The 21,922-nt window shown below is 44.2% G+C and overlaps 1 protein-coding gene across 3 annotated transcripts; it reads right to left on the bottom strand.

Moving 5' to 3' along the window:
• Window positions 1–269: 269 nt before the first annotated feature.
• Window positions 270–16,613, bottom strand: LOC110537588 (carcinoembryonic antigen-related cell adhesion molecule 5). 3 transcript variants are annotated; one of them, XM_021623739.2, is made up of 9 exons: window positions 16,469–16,613; window positions 15,855–16,175; window positions 14,610–14,885; window positions 13,914–14,180; window positions 11,566–11,841; window positions 11,132–11,240; window positions 5,179–5,222; window positions 4,712–4,755; window positions 270–2,248 (listed from the first exon to the last, which is right to left on the bottom strand). In XM_021623739.2, the coding sequence occupies exons 1-9, from the start codon at window positions 16,518–16,520 to the stop codon at window positions 2,117–2,119; spliced, it is 1,521 nt and encodes a 506-aa protein (XP_021479414.2). In that variant the 5' UTR covers window positions 16,521–16,613; the 3' UTR covers window positions 270–2,116. The 3 variants fall into 3 exon arrangements, with proteins under 3 accessions (XP_021479414.2, XP_021479415.2, XP_036797604.1); XM_021623740.2 differs by having other exon boundaries at window positions 4,712–4,752; XM_036941709.1 differs by having other exon boundaries at window positions 13,992–14,180.
• Window positions 16,614–21,922: the final 5,309 nt, after the last annotated feature.

The raw sequence follows: 21,922 nt of genomic DNA, 5'->3' as shown, positions 1-21,922 counted from the left end.
GCTTTAATTAAAATATTCAATGAGGAAATTCCCGAAATATTACACTGCTAAAAGAGAGAAGTGATTTCATATTATACGTGGAGGTCATTCTTTACAGTTAATTATTGCAATTAAGTATCTGTTACTGAAAGATTCTTTAGTTTAAATCATTTAAACCCCAAATAGTTTGTCTCAGTTGTACTTTTTCTGTACTACACAGCAATTTGAAAGCAGAACCCCATGTGCTTATTCCCTTCCAATCCAAGACAGAAATGTTAGCCATGTTACAGCAAATATAATTTATTGGCATCAAAATGTAAATTCTTCCATAAAAGTGCAATTATTTCAAAACAAATAGTTGTATTGTAAACAGACGAGTCTACAATTCATTATGACAATAATCATGTGCAGTATGTACAGTAGCAGGTCAGAATGATAAAACTTCAATGACAAGTCCACATTGACATCATAGGAACCAATGGATTCATATGAGTACAAAGGAATTACTAAGTGTATTGAGAGTGTTGACCGAGAGGGCCTTTGATGTTGGAGTATAGCATTACCCACGCTGTGCCTTCCCCTGTGTTCTTACATAACTCTATGATTGGTTTGGAAGTAGATAAACTGGAATGTTTGGTTTGGGAGTAGATATGGCACTAAATCATGTACAGTACATTTGACATTAAATAAACAATTCTTAAGCATACAGACACTTCTGTTTTTGCTGCAAAATACATAATGACTCAAATATAGGTGGATTCACAAATAACAAAAATGCTTGGAACCACAATAAACCATAAAGATTAATAAATGTATCTTACTGTAAATCAAGCCTGCTTTCTCACACATTGTACATTCATTTAATCATTTAAACATACAAATATAGTAGGTAGTTGTTGTGTAATTGTTAGATGATTTGTTAATATTGCTGCACGGTCGGAACTAGCAGTACAAGTATCTTACTGTAAATCAAGCCTACTTTCTCATATTGTACATTAGTTGAATAATTTAAAATATAGTAATGTGTTATTGAAATAGGTTTGAGGTACAAGCATCACTGTAGAAAATGTCCCAAATAATAAATACGGCTTTATTATTAAAGCTAAATGGGTAGTGTGGTGTTTAAAAACTTCCCATGCATGGTTGGGACTACAGTATGTTGTCCTCAAGCCAAAATACAGGTCGTTTTATGATAGATGTGTGTGGTACTGCACCTTGTCACCGACATAACCATTGTTGGTTTCGTTCATGTCAACTTTTAATAAGAAAAATATTATATTTTATTCCCCATCTTGTTATTGGTGTTTTAATAATCAAATAGCCATAGGGAAATTATTGATCCAAATAATTATTGAATGCACACACTGTACACCCAGACAAACAAATCAACAGTGAGAGAGCCATCTATTGCTAATAAACAAAGCAAACAGTATTTATCATGTACACATACTGCACACGCTATTTCATTTCATTGTTGTGATATCTAACAGTACATAAGGTATCATGTACACCATACATGCAAATGACCAGGGATAAGGTACCCATGTCACCCTGAGAAATGGTGTTCCTCTGTGTTGCTGTTCTAATAAATCATGGGATGCATGCTAATGATTTTCACTATTTGTCATATAGTACAGTTACTTCAACACTACTGTATGTATGAGAACTGAAAAGAGCAGTTAGAGAGACTATATTTAGTGGCACATTGTGTATGTAGCTGTATTATTTGTGTATATCAATATATTCACTATCCATCACGATCTGATGAGCTATTACGACATTATCATTACTCTTAGTTGAGTATGCATTTTAAAACAGATTAACACCCAATGTAATGATAATAGCTAAGGGGTCAACTGACATTTTTGTTTGTCCAGGGATCTGTAAGGCCTGATAAGGGATACATTATTAGAAAAAGTTTGGTTGGCACATTGACAGAGAAGGTTGTGGGGCTTCACTGACCATGTCTGAACAGGCCTAGTCACCCTGACTGACCCCAACTGGTCCAGATGATTGACAGGGAGGGGTGGTCAGTTCCTTCGGACGTCTGAGAAACGGTGGATGCAGCATCAGGGGCAGGCTTATGGGCAGGTTTTTTCACCTGGGTGTACTGGGATTGGTGGGCCTGGTAGGTGGGTTAGGTCGGCTGACCGGGCCTGTTGTTGACTCTGACCTGAGCGTACTCTGTGGAGGAAATACCCAGGTTCCCCAGCTGAACTGACCCACCATCCCTCTTCTGGAATTGCGTGATGTCTGCATAGTTCAGCTCCTATGAGGAGAGAGGAGAGACATGTCTTAGTTCAGTCCTGACCATGACCTGACAAGGACAAACTCAGGGCCCTTTTTATACTGCATCACATCTAGAGCTATATGCACCAGAGCAGTGGATAATTACAAACACAGAGTTAGTTCAGTCAACTTCTTTTGGTTATTTCTCGTACAACTTCTTGAGGGCAGGGAACTTGTTACATCCCCTCAAACTGTGTGGTCGTTACTAGCCTTGTATGCCAGGAGTGAAGGTGTGTCGCACAGCTAGTGAACCAGTTACCAGACTAGGCCATTATGAGCAGGTTGTCATGTTTCTATTATTATCTTGAAAGAGGTCAGTGTTGTTGATTACGAAGATAGTTCCTCATATCTTTTATATTTCTTTCGGTTGAGTTTTAGAAGAGATTAAATTGCAGCCAAATGGACACATTAGGGCTCATGGCACTTGACAGAAACACATTTGTCGTCGCTGAGTAGCCAAGGCAACAGTCTGTTGTAAATACTTGACAAGAAAAGTTGTGTGTGCAAGCTCAATATAATATTATCTTCCTGGAGCAAAGTCCCTCAGCCTTACAGTAAAAAGGCAATGCATACTACCCCTGCCTGAAAGTGTGATTATCTCTATGATGTGCGGATATATACACGTGGTTAAATGTCAGACTGTGGCTTAGCAGGAACAATGCCAGGAGATATACTGTAGCTGACCAGGAGCTTGGCTCTGGTGCCATTTAAGCTATTACTGTATATTATCTTATAGTTATTTTATAACTATTATACTGACCCATCTTCTTCTACATTGTGTGATGAGATATTTATATGTGATGATCATTATAGTCTTATACAACGATAGAATCTACTATTCTGATCATGATATCTGATAGCCAGACAAGATATGATATCGTACATGTCGCCCAGAGTGCAGCTCTTTTTACACAAAATGGCAGTATCAAAGGAACAAAAGCAGGTCAGTTAATTATCTGTGCACCTGAATGATGTCAATACTGTAAATAAAGGAAATAAACTCTAAAGAAACATCCTCTCACTGTCAACTGCATTTATTTTCCACAGACATGTGACTAACAGAAATTGAATAATTGGTCCTGAACAAAGGGGGGGTCAAAATCAAAAGTCAGTCAGTATCAGGTGTGGCCACCAGCTGCATTAACTACTGCAGTGCATCTCCTCCTCAATGCCAGTTTTTGCTGTGAGATGTTACCTCACTCTTCCACCAGATCACCTGCAAGTTCCCGGACATTTCTGGGGAATGGCCCTAGCCCTCACCCTCCGATCTAACAGATCCCAGACATGCCTAATGGGATTGAGATCCGGGCTCTTCGCTGGCCATGGCCTTGCAGGAAATCATGCACAGAACGAGCAGTATGGCTGGGGGCATTCTCATGCTGGAGGGCCATGTCAGGATGAGCCTGCAGGAAGGGTACCACATGAGGGAGGAGGATGTCTTCCCTGTAACGGACAGTGTTGAGATAGCCTGCAATGACAAGAAGCTCAGTCCGATGATGCTGTGACACACTGCACTAGACCATGACGGACCCTCCACCTCCAAATCGATCCCGCTCCAGAGTACAGGCCTCGGTGTAACGCTCATTACATCGAAGATAAACGCGAATCCGACAATCACCCCTGGTGAGACAAAACCGTGACTCGTCAGTGAAGAGCAGTTTTTGCCAGTCCTGTCTGGTCCAGGGACAGTGGGTTTGTGGCCATAGACGACGTTGTTTCCAGTGATGTCTGGTGAGGACATGCCTTACAACAGGCCTACAAGCCCTCAGTCTAGCCTCTCTCAGCCAATTCTGACAGTCTGAGCACTGATGGAGGGATTGTGCTTTCCTGGTGTAACTCAGGCAGTTGTTGCCATCCTGTACCTGTCCCGCAGGTGTGATGTTCGGATGTACCAATCCTGTGTAGGTGTTGTTACACGTGGTCTGCCACTGCGAGGACGATCAGCTGTCCATCCTGTCTCCCTGTAGCGCTGTCTTAGGCGTCTCACAGTACAGACATTGAAATGTATTGCCCTGGCCACATCTGCAGTCCTCATGCCTCCTTGCAGCATGCCTAAGGCATGTTCACGCAGATGAGCAGGGACCCTGGGCATCTTTCTTTTTGTGTTTTTCAGAGTCAGTTGAAAGGCCTCTTTAGTGTCCTAAGTTTTCATAACTGTGACCTTAATTGCCTACTGTCGGTACGCTGTTAGTGTCTTAACGACTGTTCCACAGGTGCATGTTCATTAATTGATTATGGTTCGTTGAACAAGCATGGGAAACCGTGTTTAAACCCTTTACAATGAAGATGTGTGAAGTTATTTGGATTTTCACAAATGTTTTTATCACAAAAGAGTTTCTTATACATTGACATGACATTCATGTGAGTTAAACAAATACCCTATCAAAGCTATGAAAACAGAAAACAATGACAGTTAAATGCATGACATGACAGGGCACAGTACCTGGTTTCCTCCTTTCCCCCCTCCATTAGTAGAGCTTTCACCTGCTGGGATGACACACAAATAGCACTTAGAAATGGGATTGCACTTTACAGTAGAGTAGGTTTCACAATCATGAAGCACTAATCAACATTGACTGCTAATACTCACACCTTCAATCAAAGCATTGCCTTAGATTACAGGCATGATGGTTAGTTTGTTTTTTTTGTGTCTGTAGAAGATTATGATAATCAGGAGCAGAGAGATAGGTTTCTTTTCCCAAACAGGAAGGAGGAAGTTAAGTAGGGAACTAGAGAGATGGAGATCAGTTGACTATTAGACAGTAGTATTAGACAAAGTAGAAATATATGTAGACCAAAAGTTCTTTGAGTTGCCTTTTCTGGAAACAGAAATGTTTGATTCATTTACAAAATGGATGCCTGTGTTAGCATAGCAAGCATAGCAAGCACACACACACAACTTATGCTTACTGTTGCCAACTGTCCTTCCACCGGAAGTTATTTTCTTGAAGTAGCTAATTGAAAATAAGTAGCAGTCAGCATCTTTGGGAAATTACTATTGTTATGTTCAGGTACACGTGTAATTTAGATAATGCAAATGAATGACATTGAACCACCAACAAATCATTTGTTCATAACCTTGACAACTCCAGCCCTGACATCCAACTACAGGAAGGATGAATAATATCCTGTTATGAGAATATAACTTTCACCTTTACTGTAAATCATACTCCACCTCTCTTCTATTCACAGGCCGGAGCAATTCTTAGGTTGTTATCAGTCTATAGTTACTGTACCTTTTAGAAATTGTCAAATGCTTTCCTGCAATTGACCTTTCACAGCTCCAATGCCACATTGTTTACGTCTATTTATTTTGAACCCCTCTCATATTACATTATAACCAACTACTCCTCAATTCATATCTGATTACAGACATGTGTGTTTGCTTACATGAAAAGCCATTCCTTGCAAGAAAATCCCTGAGCCAATGTATGATAAGACCAAGCCTCTACAAGCCCTGTAATATAATAAACGGTTTTGAGAGAAGTGGTCACAACCAAGGAAGTTGACAAATGAAAACTCAACTAAATAGGGAAATCTCTCTTCTGGTCCTCCAACCTTGGCACTACGTTCCAAGAGTTAAAGTCTGAGTGCAATCTGCCAGTCTCATCATGAGCAAACACCTGTTATACTTTCAGCCATGGGTCAGTGAGACACTGTTACGGTGCGTGAATGAGGACCCAAAAGCGAATCAACTTAAACAGAGCTTCTTTAATTACCAAACATAGGTAGGCTCAGATGGACCGGCAGATTCCGACAGGACAGGACAAGGTTGCAGCAAACATGACGACAGTCTGGTTCAGGCATGAATGACACAAACAAACAAGAATCCGACAAGGACAGGAGCAGAAACAGAGAGAGATATAGGGACCTAATCAGAGGGAAAAAGGGAACAGGTGGGGAACGGGGTGAATGGGTAGTTAGAGGAGACAAGGGACAGCTGGGGGAAAGCGGGGGAGAAAAGGTAACCTAACACGACCAGCAGAGGGAGACAGGGTGAAGGGAAAGGACAGAGACAAGACAACATGACAGTACATGACAGTACCCCCCCACTCACCGAGCGCCTCCTGGCGCACTCGAGGAGGAAACCTGGCGGCAACGGAGGAAATCATCAATCAGCGCACGGTCCAGCACGTCCCGAGAGGGAACCCAACTCCTCTCAGGACCGTACCCCTCCCAGTCAACTAGGTACTGATGACCACGGCCCCGAGGACGCATGTCCAAGATTTTACGGACCCTGTAGATAGGTGCGCCCTCGACAAGGATGGGGGGGGGGGGGGGGGAAGACGAGCGGGGGCGCGAAGAACGGGCTTAACACAGGAGACATGGAAGACCGGGTGGACGCGACGAAGATATCGCGGAAGAAGAAGTCGCACTGCGACAGGATTAATGACCTGAGAGATACGGAATGGACCAATGAACCGCGGGGTCAACTTGCGAGAAGCCGTCTTAAGGGGAAGGTTCTGAGTGGAGAGCCAAACTCTCTGACCGCGACAATATCTAGGGCTCTTAGTTCTACGCTTATTAGCAGCTCTCACAGTCTGCGCCCTATAACGGCAAAGTGCAGACCTGACCCTCTTCCAGGTGCGCTCGCAACGTTGGACAAAAGCCTGAGCGGAGGGGACGCTGGACTCGGCGAACTGAGATGAGAACAACGGAGGCTGGTACCCGAGGCTACTCTGAAAAGGAGATAGCCCGGTCGCAGACGAAGGAAGCGAGTTGTGGGCGTATTCTGCCCAGGGGAGCTGTTCTGACCAAGACGCAGGGTTGCGAAAAGAAAGACTGCGTAAGATGCGACCAATAGTCTGATTGGCCCGTTCTGCTTGACCGTTAGACTGGGGGTGAAAGCCGGAAGAGAGACTGACGGAAGCCCCAATCAAACGGCAAAACTCCCTCCAAAATTGAGACGTGAATTGCGGACCTCTGTCCGAAACGACGTCTGACGGAAGGCCATGAATTCTGAAAACATTCTCGATGATGATTTGTGCCGTCTCTTTAGCAGAAGGAAGCTTAGCAAGGGGAATGAAATGAGCCGCCTTAGAGAACCTATCGACAACCGTAAGAATAACAGTCTTCCCCGCTGACGAAGGCAGTCCGGTGACAAAATCTAAGGCGATGTGAGACCACGGTCGAGAGGGAATAGGAAGCGGCCTGAGACGGCCGGCAGGAGGAGAGTTACCGGACTTAGTCTGCGCGCAGACCGAACAAGCAGCCACGAAACGACGCGTGTCATGCTCCCGGGTGGGCCACCAGAAACGCTGGCGAATGGAAGCAAGCGTACCCCGAACGCCAGGGTGGCCGGCTAACTTGGCAGAGTGAGCCCACTGAAGAACGGCCAGACGAGTAGGAACGGGAACGAAAAGAAGGTTCCTAGGACAAGCGCGCGGCGACGGAGTTTGAGTGAGTGCTTGCTTTACCTGCCTCTCAATTCCCCAGACAGTCAACCCGACAACACGCCCCTCAGGGAGAATCCCCTCGGGGTCAGTGGAGGCTACTGAAGAACTGAAGAGACGAGACAAAGCATCAGGCTTGGTGTTCTTAGAGCCCGGACGATAAGAAATCACGAACTCGAAACGAGCGAAAAACAGCGCCCAACGCGCCTGACGCGCATTAAGTCGTTTGGCAGAACGGATGTACTCAAGGTTCCTATGGTCAGTCCAAACGACAAAAGGAACGGTCGCCCCCTCCAACCACTGTCGCCATTCGCCTAGGGCTAACCGGATGGCGAGCAGTTCGCGGTTACCCACATCATAGTTACGTTCCGACGGCGACAGGCGATGAGAAAAATACGCGCATGGGTGGACCTTGTCGTCAGAGAGGGAGCGCTGAGAAAGGATGGCTCCCACTCCCACCTCTGACGCGTCAACCTCGACAACGAACTGTCTAGAGACGTCAGGTGTAACAAGGATAGGAGCGGATGTAAAACGATTCTTGAGGAGATCAAAAGCTCCCTGGGCGGAAACGGACCACTTAAAGCACGTCTTGACAGAAGTAAGGGCTGTGAGAGGAGCTGCCACCTGACCGAAATTACGGATGAAACGACGATAGAAGTTCGCGAAGCCGAGAAAGCGCTGCAGCTCGACGCGTGACTTAGGGACGGGCCAATCAATGACAGCTTGGACCTTAGCGGGATCCATCTTAATGCCTTCAGCGGAAATAACAGAACCGAGAAATGTGACGGAGGAGGCATGAAAAGTGCACTTCTCAGCCTTCACAAAAAGACAATTCTCTAAAAGGCGCTGGAGGACACGTCGAACGTGCTGAACATGAATCTGGAGTGACGGTGAAAAAATCAGGATATCGTCAAGGTAAACGAAAACAAAGATGTTCAGCATGTCTCTCAGGACATCATTGACTAATGCCTGAAAGACAGCTGGAGCGTTAGCGAGGCCGAAAGGAAGAACCCGGTATTCAAAGTGCCCTAACGGAGTGTTAAACGCCGTCTTCCACTCGTCCCCCTCCCTGATGCGCACAAGATGGTAAGCGTTACGAAGGTCCAACTTAGTGAAAAACCTGGCTCCCTGCAGGATCTCGAAGGCTGAAGACATAAGAGGAAGCGGATAACGATTCTTCACTGTTATGTCATTCAGCCCTCGATAATCTATGCAGGGGCGCAGAGACCCGTCCTTCTTCTTGACAAAAAAAAACCCCGCTCCGGCGGGAGAGGAGGAGGGGACTATGGTACCGGCGTCAAGAGCTACAGACAAATAATCTTCGAGAGCCTTACGTTCGGGAGCCGACAGAGAGTATAGTCTACCCCGGGGGGGGGTGGTTCCCGGAAGGAGATCAATACTACAATCATACGACCGGTGTGGAGGAAGAGAGGTGGCCCTGGACCGACTGAACACCGTGCGCAGATCGTGATATTCCTCCGGCACCCCTGTCAAATCACCAGGCTCCTCCTGTGAAGAAGAGACAGAGGAAACAGGAGGGATAGCAGACATTAAACATTTCACATGACAAGAGACGTTCCAGGAGAGGATAGAATTACTAGGCCAATTAATGGAAGGATTATGACAAACTAGCCAGGGATGGCCCAAAACAACAGGTGTAAAAGGTGAACGAAAAATTAAAAAAGAAATGGTTTCACTATGATTACCAGAAACAGTGAGGGTTAAAGGTAGCGTCTCACGCTGAATCCTGGGGAGAGGACTACCATCCAGGGCGAACAAGGCCGTGGGCTCCTTTAACTGTCTGAGAGGAATGTCATGTTCCCGAGCCCAGGTCTCGTCCATAAAACAGCCCTCCGCCCCAGAGTCTATTAAGGCACTGCAGGAAGCTGACGAACCGGTCCAGCGTAGATGGACCGACAAGGTAGTGCAGGATCTTGAAGGAGAGACAGGAGTAGTAGCGCTCACCAGTAGCCCTCCGCTTACTGACGAGCTCTGGCCTTTTACTGGACATGAAGTGACAAAATGACCAGCGGAACCGCAATAGAGACAGAGGCGGTTGGTGATTCTCCGTTCCCTCTCCTCAGTCGAGATGCGGATACCTCCCAGCTGCATGGACTCAGCACCCGAGCCGGCAGAGGAAGATGGTAGTGATGCGGAGAGGGAGGCGACGGAGAGCGCGAGCTCCTTTCCACGAGCTCGGTGACGAAGATCAACCCGTCGCTCAATGCGAATAGCGAGTTCAATCAAGGAATCCACGCTGGAAGGAACCTCCCGGGAGAGAATCTCATCCTTTACCTCTGCGCGGAAACCCTCCAGAAGACGAGCGAGCAAGGCCGGCTCGTTCCAGCCACTGGAGACAGCAAGAGTGCGAAACTCAATAGAGTAGTCTGTTATGGATCGATTGCCTTGACATAGGGAAGACAGGGCCCTGGAAGCCTCCTCCCCAAAAACAGATCGATCAAAAACCCGTATCATCTCCTCCTTAAAGTCTTGATACTGGTTAGTACACTCAGCCCTTGCCTCCCAGATTGCCGTGCCCCACTCACGAGCCCGTCCAATAAGGAGAGATATGACGTAGGCGACACGAGCAGTGCTCCTGGAGTAAGTGTTGGGCTGGAGAGAAAACACAATATCACACTGGGTGAGGAACGAGCGGCATTCAGTGGGCTCCCCAGAGTAACACGGCGGGTTATTGATTCTGGGCTCCGGAGATTCGAAAGCCCTGGAAGTGGCCGGTGGATCGAGGCGGAGATGGTGAACCTGTTCTGTGAGGTTGGAGACTTGGGTGGCCAGGGTCTCAACGGCATGTCGAGCAGCAGACAATTCCTGCTTGTGTCTGCCTAGCATCGCTCCCTGGATCTCGACGGCTGAGTGGAGAGGATCCGAAGTCGCTGGGTCCATTCTAGGTCGGATTCTTCTGTTACGGTGCGTGAATGAGGACCCAAAAGCGAATCAACTTAAACAGAGCTTCTTTAATTACCAAACATAGGTAGGCTCAGATGGACCGGCAGATTCCGACAGGACAGGACAAGGTTGCAGCAAACATGACGACAGTCTGGTTCAGGCATGAATGACACAAACAAACAAGAATCCGACAAGGACAGGAGCAGAAACAGAGAGAGATATAGGGACCTAATCAGAGGGAAAAAGGGAACAGGTGGGGAACGGGGTGAATGGGTAGTTAGAGGAGACAAGGGACAGCTGGGGGAAAGCGGGGGAGAAAAGGTAACCTAACACGACCAGCAGAGGGAGACAGGGTGAAGGGAAAGGACAGAGACAAGACAACATGACAGTACATGACAGACACACATTAAGCAAACCTAAAGGGTCAAGGTTCAGCTAACTAGTTGGCTGTCTGACTAACTATTTAAAGCATAGAGCTTAAAAGCTAAACCAATATGAAACACCATACAGAGCAAGGATATGTGGGACAAAAAAATTGCTTAGAATAAAATGTAGCTGTTACTTACCCCTTTTTCATAGCTGCCACCACACCTATCACTGTAACCACAGCTACTGCACCCAAACTACCACCAACGATGGCACCAACATTCGGTCCACCTTGTGTTGATCCCTTCACTGCAAAGAACAGGGACAGAACCATACAGCGATGAGATTGAGCATATACAGTACACTTTGAATAAGCCATGTTGCCATCTCATCGGGTGAGGAGATCATTTCAAAGCAGCAAACTACATTAAGTTTAAAATCACATTTCTTCACCTTCCAGATTAGGTTGGTGAGTTCACATCTACTGTACATTTAGTACTTAATAAATGCATAATTGTATCAAAGTGTTTTGATACAAAATGTTGCCTTTATGTCTAAACTCAAGGAAATCTTGCACAATTGGTGGCTGACTAAATACTTTTTTGCCCCACTGTATAGGTTGTGTCATACTCACAACTAACAGCGAGATTGTAAGATGCATTCACATTGCTGACAAGGTTGGCGAGATGACACAGGAATATCCCAGAATCTGTTAAATTCAAAGGACTGATAGAAACGGTCTTATTATCCTCAGAGAAGATGATTCTTTCACTAGGAGACAGAGGCTGACCATCCTTCATCCAGTCTCTGTTGCTGATGGAGCCAGAAGCATCACAGGTCAAGGTGACAGAACCCCCTTCGATGATTGGAGGGTTTGGTGAAATTGTGAGTTTAGCACTAGATATTCTTTCTGTGAAAAGGAGTACAGAAATGGTTACTTGAATGAGAAAGGCTACAATAATGTAGTTTATACATTACCCTTGTTTTACTAATAGTGAACAACTCTACAAAAAGCCTGTTTTAGTCTTACATACTGTACATACAGTACCAGTCAAAAGTTTGGCCACGTCTACTCATTTAAAGGTTTTTCTTTATTTTGACTATTTTCTACGTTGTAAAAAGTTGAGAAATCAAAACTATGAAATAACCCATATGGAATTCACGTACTAACCAAAAAAGTGTACTTTAAGACATTTAAGTCAGTAAATGAGGAACATTTCAAGAACTTTGAACGTTTCTTCAAGTGCAGTTGCAAAAACCATCAAGTGCTTTGAAAGGTTGCAAAAACCATCAAGTGCACAAGAAAGGAAGACCCAGAGTTACCTCTGCTGCAGAGGATAAGTTCATTAGAGTTAACTGCACCTCAGATTGCAGCCAAAATAAATGCTTCAGAGTTCAAGTAACAGACACATCTCAACATCAACTGTGTGAGTCAGGCTTTCATGGTCGAATTCCTGCAAAGAAACCACTACTAAAGGATACCAATAAGGAGAAAAGACGTGCATGGGCCAAGAAACATGAGCAAAGGACATTAGACCAGTGGAAATCTGTACTTTGGTCTGTTGAGTCCAAATCTGTGATTTTTGGTTCCAACCGCCATGTCTTTATGAGACGCAGAGTAGGTGAACAGATTATCTCTGCATGTGTGGTTCCCACCGTGAAGCATGGAGGAGGAGGTGCGATGGTGTGGGTTGCTTTACTGGTGACACTGTTAGAATTCAAGGCACACTTAACCAACAGCTATGGCTACAACAGCATTCTGCAGCGAACCGCCATCCCATCTGGTTTGCGCTTAGTGGGACTATCATTTGTTTTTCTTTACAGGACAATGACCCAAAACACACCTCCAGGCTGTGTAAGGGATATTTGACCATCTGCTGCATCAGATGACCTGGCCTCCACAATCACTCGACCTGAACCCGTTTGAGATGGGTTGCAATGAGTTGGACAGCAGAGTGAAGGAAAAGCAGCCTACAAGTGCTCAGCATATGTGAAAACTGCTTCAAGACTGTTGGAAAAACATTCCTCATGAAGCTGGTTGAGAGAATGCCAAGAGTGTGCAAAGCTGTCATCAAGGCAAAGGGCATACTTTGAATAATCTCAAATATAAATATTTTTTGGTTACTACATGATTCCATATGTGTTATTTCATTGTGTTGATTTCTTCACTATTATTATACAATGTAAAAAAGAGTAAAAATAAAGAAAATCCTTGAATGAGTAGGTGTTCTAAAACTTTTGACCGGTACTTATTTTATTTTATTCAACCTTTATTTAACCCGGCAAGTCAGTTATGCTTCGACTGTTTCGTGTAAGTACATGTTTCAATATAGATGGCCAACACTCTCAATGTGAATTCTATCACATCCTTTCTTTAGTGCATGGCCATCAAATTATCAGCTTTCATTCCCTCACAATGCCTGATTCAAGCAATCGACAGAACACTAATTCTTGAGACAACCACAGCAAACTGAAAACCAACTAAATAAACAGTAAGCACAAAACTCACATTGATGTAACAAAGACCAAATATCAGCTGTGACTTTCCTGTACCAATGAAACCATCAAAGCCAGTCTTTGTTTTCTCCAATAACTGTCTATTCCTCTTTCCCACTTACCTAGCCATGAAACAAAATCCCTTTTGTTGTTTACAGTCGTTGGAGTTCTCTGGGGTTCCCCAAAAAATGACACACAGCTCTCGCATTGACACATGCATTGGAGCACACTGGCACACAAGGCTAACTTTGCAAAGTGAGATCATGGCCAGGACTGGTGAGTTTTTGGGCACACACTAAATACCCAGCTGTTATTACAACTGGAAATATTTTTCAAAAGATGCATGGTTGAGTGTGGGAAATCTCAGAGCTATTTAAAATGTCAATTGTTGAAGTCTGAAACATTCAGTTCTGGACAGAACCGCTGACACTACCCCACAGAACTACAAACACCGGTAAATACTTTTGTGTCACAGCTACCACTTACCCAGCACAGTGATGTCAGAGGGCTCAGATGTCTGGTACCTCAGGGTTCTGGTATTATGGGCCCAGCAGCTGTACCTACCACTCTGACTGGCCTGGATGTTCTCCAGCTTGAGTACTGGTCCCTGATTGGACAGCAGTTCTCCATTCAGAGCCCACTGAAACTGGGCAGGAGGACTGGACTCAGCTGAGCAGGACAGAGTGAGGTCTGACCCTGATCCATACAGTACATCTAGAGGGGTCACCTTCAATTTTATGTTTTCTGGACCATCTGTAATAAATGGTCCATGTCAAACACCTTTGCTAAAAAATAAGGATGGCCAAAAGTAATCTACAGTTCTAATACTGTAGACCACATTCATCAATGTCATGAATGTAAAAGTGGATCTATCTAGATCAAGCGTCCTATCGCCAAAGGCACACCACAACTGTCTACAAATGTTTATGGTAGTGGAAGATGTTAGAATAGGATGAAGGGAAGTTGCATACTAAACAGGAATGTTTTTTTCTATACCAGAACAGGGGGAGTTATTTTCAAGATGTTTGATGTCTTGTTATTTTTCAGTTGAATTGCCACTATGGGAAGCAAACTCAAGAAATTACAAGATGAAGTACACAGGTAAACAATGTTTACACATACTGTATCTCTTTCCACATGCAGTTCACTTAGAAGGGTAAGACATGCAGGTTAGAGACTCACAGCTGATGGTGAGGGTTATACTCTCACTGTCACTGTTGATGGGGTTGGAGACAATACACCAGAACGGCCCCTGGTCATACCGGGTCACTCTGACTATGGTGAGAGTGCTGTTTCCATCATCAAGCTGAACTCCATCACTGGCTGTGAACTCTGAGCTGCCATTCAGCCAGCGGTAAGAGAGGGAGGAGCCAGAGGAGGAGCAGGACAGACTGACAGAGCTGTTGAACTCCACTAAGTCTATGTTGTTGGCAGTTATTGTCATCTTGGAGACTGGCGCTGTGGGTTAAAAACACAATAACAACTTCCTATTGGCTTAGAAAACAATCTGATCCAAAGCCATAGAGTGTTTGGCAAGATTTTTTACCGATTGTTCATTTAAATGGAGCACTTGGATCTGTTCCATCCAGAAGAGCTCAACAGTATTAACCAATTGTAACTTGAACCAGCAAATTGCCAGAAACTGTTTTAGACATAAAACAGCAATAATGCACCTACAATAACTTGCTCACAAGCTAAAAATCACAAATCACAAACTGATTCCCAAGATAGTCTGACTATGCCTTTTGGGTAGTGGCGGTTTGATGCAGGAGCACCCCCTGCTAAAAGCACAGCATTAGTCAAGCACTGCATTTCATGGTTTTGAGAAAGAACATAATTACTGTATAATATGATCATTATGACATTACGATTGCAATGTGCGACCTGGAACGCATGAACAGTGTGTTTGCCAGGGATAATTTTATAAAATGAGTTGGATTGGAGAGTTTCTAAGGTGCTTTAGACACGTTTCCAGAATTAAATGGGGCCCTAAGGTTATACTTAAACACAAAACTATCAAATACCTAAGTAGGTAGAATACATATCCAAAATATGTCTGGAGTATGTAAATGGAGAAATCATATAAAGCTGTAGTTTGAGTGGAATGCAACCAAATACAGGTGAGTGGAAATCTCTGGATTTCCTTGGAAGACTTGCTTCTTCTGGAATTGAACAATTATATATTTACTGAAAGAAAAGTACATAGGGAGGAAAAATGTACTGTATTTCAAAATCATTCCTAAAGGATGGTGTGTCAGTATTATGGTACAGTACAGGTGACACATTTTGGAAAATCCAGCCTTCCTTGTAAAGATAATATAAGGCTTACTGTAATTAGAATTCAAGGTATAGTGTGTGGAGTGTACCGCTGATGTAAAACCAAATTGGTATTGTCAGAGAATGACTGCAGCAACACAAAGTACTCACCATACACCCTCAATGTAGTAGTCCCTTCGTCTGGTTTTCCAATTGTTGATATAGAGACTGCATATTCTCCCGTGTCACTCAGGACTAGATTCCTGAGTTCCAGAGATCCAGTAGTAGAGTTCAAAGTGATTCTTCCTACATATCCAGTACCTATAGCGTCAGCCGTGCCGCCACCACTGGTTATTACATTAGTACCATTAGCTGTCCAGGCTACTGTCCTAAATGCTGCGTTTGGTGGATTAACGATTGTGAATGTCACATTGTGTGTAACCTCCCCGACCATGGATTCTGCTGGTAACAAACCTTTTCCATAACACAACCCTGGAGAGACAAGCATAGGTTTGAGTAACAATTATTTCCTGAATTATCCACTATTTCAACTCTATGGCATACCAACTCAAGTAGTAGTCCATGCGTTTGTATTGTTTTGTAGGTTGATAACACAATTACACTATACATATCTTAAATTCCAACATTCAGTATGTAAATGTAAATACAAACTACTAATTAAAATATTTTAAATGAATGTAAGCAGCACATTACTCAATAATGTGTATACATTTCACAGTACAAATGTGCCATCTACAAAAATCAATAAATGATATTGGTCTTACCTACAACATGAAAACATAGTGAAAGGTAAAAGTTAAAGGCTCGAGAATCCATTCGAACCACTAGACAGATGCATGTATAGTAGCTACTGTGTACGCTTTAGTTTGGTGAACACACCCAGTTGAAAAACTATTATTTTTGCCCTGGAAGCCACCTCCCAGACAATCCAGCCTCAGGCTGCACAATCAAACTCCACCCTCTTGCTCCTACCAATCAAATTAAACCTACTCCAGAAAGGTAATTGCAGCTGCTCGGTTCAGCACATACACAGAGTGTACAAAACGTTAGGAACACCTTCATAATATTGAGTTGCAATTCATCGGCGCTGTACACAGAGGGACACTTGACTGGCGAGAAAATTAAATGTTTGTGAATTGCCCCATATCTACTAGATTTAATCAACCTAGCAACACATACAGTATAATAGGCGAGATAAGGAGAGAGAAGATGCCCACTACAGGTTCACAATGGTGGATATAGGTGCATACGGCCAAGAGAGCTATGACAGAGTGTTTCAAAATAGTTATTTTGGGTCCAAACTGCTGAAAAAGGCCCTTTATTTGTCACTGCCTGCTGTCCTGACAGGTACCACAGCAGCAAGTCCTCATGTTTTAATGGGAGATGCAGCTTTCCCTCTACATGATAGCCTCATGCGCCCTTATCCAGGTAGACTATATACACAAAAGTATGTGGACACCCTTCAAATGAATGATTTTGCTATTTCAGCCACACCCATAGCTGACAAGTGTATAAAATCGAGCACACCGCCATGCAATCTCCATAGACAAACATAGAGAGGCCTTACTGAAAAGCTCAGTGACTTTCAACGTGGCACTGTCATAGGATGCCACCTTTCCAACAAGTAAATCCGTCAAATTTTTGCCCAGCTTGAGCTGCCCTGGACAACTGTAAGTCCTGCTATTGTGAAGCTGAACCGTGTAGGAGCAACAAATGCATAGTACCAACTGTAAACTTTGGTGGAGGAGGAATAATGGTCTGGGGCTGTTTTTCATTGTTTGGGCTATGCCTCTTAGGTCCAGTGAAGGGAAATATTAAGCAAATGCATACAATGGCATTCGAGATAATTCTGTGCTTCCAACTTTGTGTCAACAGTTTGGGGAAGGCCCTTTCCTGTTTCAGCATGACAATGCCCCCGTGCACAAAGCGAGGTCAATACTGTGGAAGGACCACCAGAGGGCAGGCTGGGCTCACGGATAGTAGCCCAACAAGGCATGGGAGACAAGGTAACCAGAGTCAATTAAGCACAGCTGACGGTACTAATGACAAATTCTCCTTCCCCTATAAGAGAGAGTATGGAACCAGCAGAGAGGGGGGGGGGGAACTATATCTGGAAGCCACTGAGACAGAGGAGCTATCCATGAAGACCCACTAAGACGGTGACAATCCCGTGACTTTTGTTGTAGTTTAAAGATAATCATATTGTGTTCCTGTTTCATCTGGAGAAGATGTATGTTTTTCCTTGGGAGATTTTCATTGATTATGTTGGAGTGTTTGTGTTGACCAAATGCCCTCAATAGAGAACTGTGTTCAGTGAAGAAAACCTACTCCTGACTCGTTTATTCCACCTTCCTGCTTTAGAGTGACGCCCAAGTACTTGGTCCACTCACAATACAGAAAGGGTTTTTTGAGATTGGTGTGGAAGAACTTGACTGGCCTGGACAGAGCCCTGACCTCAACCCCATCGAACACCTTTGGGGTGAAATGGAACACCAAATGTGAGCCAGGCCTAATTGCGGGACATCAGTGCCCGACCTCACTAATACTCTTGTGGCCGAATGGAAGCAAGACCCCGGAGCTTTGTTACAACATCTAGTGGAAAGCCTTCCCAAAAGGGTGGAGGCTGTTATAGAAGCAAAGGGTGGACCAACTACATATTAATGCCCATGATTTTGGAATGAGATGTTTGACAAACAGGTGTCCACATACTTTTGATCATGTAGTATATTTATGAGTAATATAAATATTTTGGGAATGGTAGTAAGTCTTCTGAACAAACATGTAGATAACAAGTGTCCATGGAATAAAATGAAAGTGTCTGACTCCTGAGATGTCTGAACAACAACATAACAAGTTGTTCATTTCGCTATGGTCCCAGTTATTCGGTCCATGTCCACTTCTTAATAACCTCTCTAGGCTAGATGGGACTTCCAGTGAAAGTGCAGGACGCCAAATTCAAACTACAGAAATGTAAATATTTAACATTCTTGAAAATACACATGCAATATGTCAAAATAAAGCGTAACTTCTTGTTAATCCAGCCACCGGGTCAGATTTCAAAAAGGCTTTACGGCGAAAGCAAACCATGCGATTATCTGAGGACAACACCCCATCAAACAAACACATGACATTCACATTTCAACCTGCCAGGCGTGACACAAAACTCAGAAATAACGATATAATTCATGCCTTACCTTTGAAGATCTTCTTCTTTTGGCACTCCAAAATGTCCCATAAACATCATAAATGGTCCTTTTGTTCGATAATGTTCTTCTAATATCCATAAAAACTAAGTTTAGCTGGCGTGCATCAGTCAATAATCCACTCAGTTTCCCTCCGTCAAAGTGCATACAAAATGAATCCCAAACGTTACTAATAAACTTTTCCAAACAAGTCAAACATTTATAATCATTCCTTAGGTATCCTAATATGCAAATAAACTATACAATTTAAGACAGAGAATCGTTATTGTCTTTACCGGAGATAAACAACAAAGAACGCACATTCCTCCACGCTCTTGGAATCACTAAAGCCAAAATGGGAGTCACCTAGAAAAACTACAATTTCCAGGTCTTTTTTCTAAAAAACAGCCTGAAACTCTTTCTAAAGACTGTTGACATCTAGTGGAAGCCCTAGGAACTGCAATTTGGGAGGACTTGGGCTTATAATTCAAGTTCAAGCCATTGAAAACAGTGGTAAGCAGAAAAAAAAATTGGGGGGATGGTTTGTCCTCTGGGTTTCGCCTGCCATATCAGTTCTATTATACTCAGACATCATTTTAACAGTTTTAGAATCTAAATTTACCAAATACATGCATATCCTAGCTTCTGGGCCTGAGAAACAGGCAGAGAATCAGGCAGTTCCGGATGTGAAAATACTGCCCCCTACACCAAAGAAGTTTTAAAGTCATACACATACACCACTTATGCAGCTTATGATCGAATTCCTCCCGGAGTTTTGGCGAGAGTTCATCAAGGAAATCAACTATTGGTGCCAGGACACCTCGGGGACAAGCTAGTGGCTCGGCGCATGACGTTTTCCAGATCTTAAGATACAGTACCAGTCAAAAGGACACACCTACTATCAGGATTAAGGTACTGTAAGACCCAGATGCAGACCGTGTCGAAGTAACAATGTTTATTACAGCAACAGGGGCAAAGGTACAGGACGGCAGACAGGCTCAGGGTCAGGCAGAGGTCGGTAATTCAGAGGCGGGGCAAAGGTACAGGACGGCAGGCAGGCTCAGGGGCAGGCAGAGTGGTCAGGCGGGCGGGCTCAGGGTCAGGACAGGCAAGGGTCAAAACCAGGAGGACGAGAAAAGAGACTGGGGAAAAGCAGGAGCTGAATAAAAAAAAACTCTGGTTGACATGACAAACAAGACGAACTGGCAACAGACAAACAGAGAACACTGGTATGAATACACAGGGGATATTGGGGAAGATGAGCGATACCTGGAGGGGGGTGGAGACAATCACAAAGACAGGTAAAACGGATCAGGGTGTGACACCTACTCATTCAGGGTTTTACTTTATTTTTTACTATTTTCTACATTGTAGAATAATAGTGAAGACATCAAAACTATCAAATAACACACATGGAATCATGTAGTTATCAAACAGGTGTTAAACAAATCAAAATATTTTTTATATTTGAGATTCTTCAAAGTCTCACAGACCTGTTGAAGATGGGCTGCACCCCTGCCCCTGCACCCCTGCCCAGTCATGTTAGTTTTTCTTTAAGAAGCCCTCCTGTTCTCCACTCATTACCTGTATTAACTGTACCTGTTTGAACTCGTTACCTGTATAAAAGACACCTGTCCACACACTCAATCAAACAGACTCCAACCTCTCCACAATGGCCAAGACCAGGGAGCTGTGTAAGGACATCAGGGGTAAAATTGTGGGCCTGCACAAGGCTGGGATGGGCTACAGGACAATAGGCAAGCAGCTTGGTGAGAAGGCAACAACTGTTGGCGTAATTATTAGAAAATGGAGGAAGTTCAAGATGACGGTCAATCACCCTCGGTCTGGGGCTCCATGCAAGATCTCACCTCGTGGGGCACCAATGATCATGAGAAAGGGGAGGGATCAGCCCAGAACTACAAGGCAGGACCTGGTCAATGACCTGAAGAGAGCTGGGACCACAGTCTCAAAGAAAACCAACCCCCCTGCTCAAGCCAGCGCATGTCCAGGCCCGTCTGAAGTTTGCCAATGACCATCTGGATGATCCAGAGGAGGAATGGGAGAAGGTCATGTGGTCTGATGAGACAAAAATATAGCTTTTTGGTCTAAACTCCACTTGCCGTGTTTGGAGGAAGAAGAAGGATGAGTACAACCCCAAGAACACCATCCCAACCGTGAAGCATGGAGGTGGAAACATCATTCTTTGGGGATGCTTTTCTGCAAAGGGGACAGGACAACTGCACCGTATTGAGGGGAGGATGGATGGGGCCATGTATCGCGAGATCTTGGCCAACAACCTCCTTCCCCACGTAAGAGCATTGAAGATGGGTCGTGGCTGGGTCTTCCAGCATGACAACGACCCGAAACACACAGCCAGGGCAACTAAGGAGTGGCTCCGTAAGAAGCATCTCAAGGTCCTGGAGTGGCCTAGCCAGTCTCCAGATCTGAACCCAATATAAAATCTTTGGAGGGAGCTGAAAGTCCGTATTGCCCAGCGACAGAACCTGAAGGATCTGGAGGTCTGTATGGAGGAGTGGGCCAAAATCCCTGCTGCAGTGTGTGCAAACCTGGTCAAGAACTACAAGAAACATTTGATCTCTGTAATTGCAAACAAAGGTTTCTGTACCAAATATTAAGTTTTGCTTTTCTGTAAGTAGGAAAACCTGCAAAATCGGCAGTGTATCAAATACTTGTTCTCCCCACTGTATATGTTATCAAGGGGGAAGGATAATGATGGTAAAAAAAACATGAACAGAAATACAGAGATGGAAAAAAGCAGACATACATTTTTAAAAAGCATGAGTAAAAACCGTCCAAGCGCTCCCAGAATAGTATCACCCAGTACGTTCATTCAGCTCTCATCTCCTTCTTTCCTGTCCTTAACTCATCATTCACTCACCCCAATCTAGTTCAAGTGACCTTCTCCATTGGCATCAAGTCCATCTTCTCTTTTCCTCTTCTGCCCCCACTAGTGGCGGGCACTGGAACAACAACTCTGATCTAGGCCAGACTGGGGAGTTTTACTGATCTCCGTCA

Source organism: Oncorhynchus mykiss, chromosome 2 (genome assembly GCF_013265735.2).
Source record: "Oncorhynchus mykiss isolate Arlee chromosome 2, USDA_OmykA_1.1, whole genome shotgun sequence".
NCBI classification, from domain to species: Eukaryota; Metazoa; Chordata; class Actinopteri; order Salmoniformes; family Salmonidae; genus Oncorhynchus; species Oncorhynchus mykiss.
Note: the sequence above shows the minus strand (reverse complement) of the source record. Positions and strands in the feature narration are given on the sequence as shown.

What these genes read in the sequence shown, in the direction of transcription:
- LOC110537588 (XM_021623739.2), bottom strand. Translation starts at nt 16,520, where the DNA reads ATGGATTCTCGAGCCTTTAACTTTTACCTTTCACTATGTTTTCATGTT. An exon ending in CTCTGACATCACTGTGCTGG is followed by an intron (nt 11,842 to 13,913) that starts GTAAGTGGTAGC and finishes TCCTTTTCACAG; the next exon opens with AAAGAATATCTAGTGCTAAA. An exon ending in GTGGCAGCTATGAAAAAGGG is followed by an intron (nt 5,223 to 11,131) that starts GTAAGTAACAGC and finishes ATTTTCAATTAG; the next exon opens with CTACTTCAAGAAAATAACTT.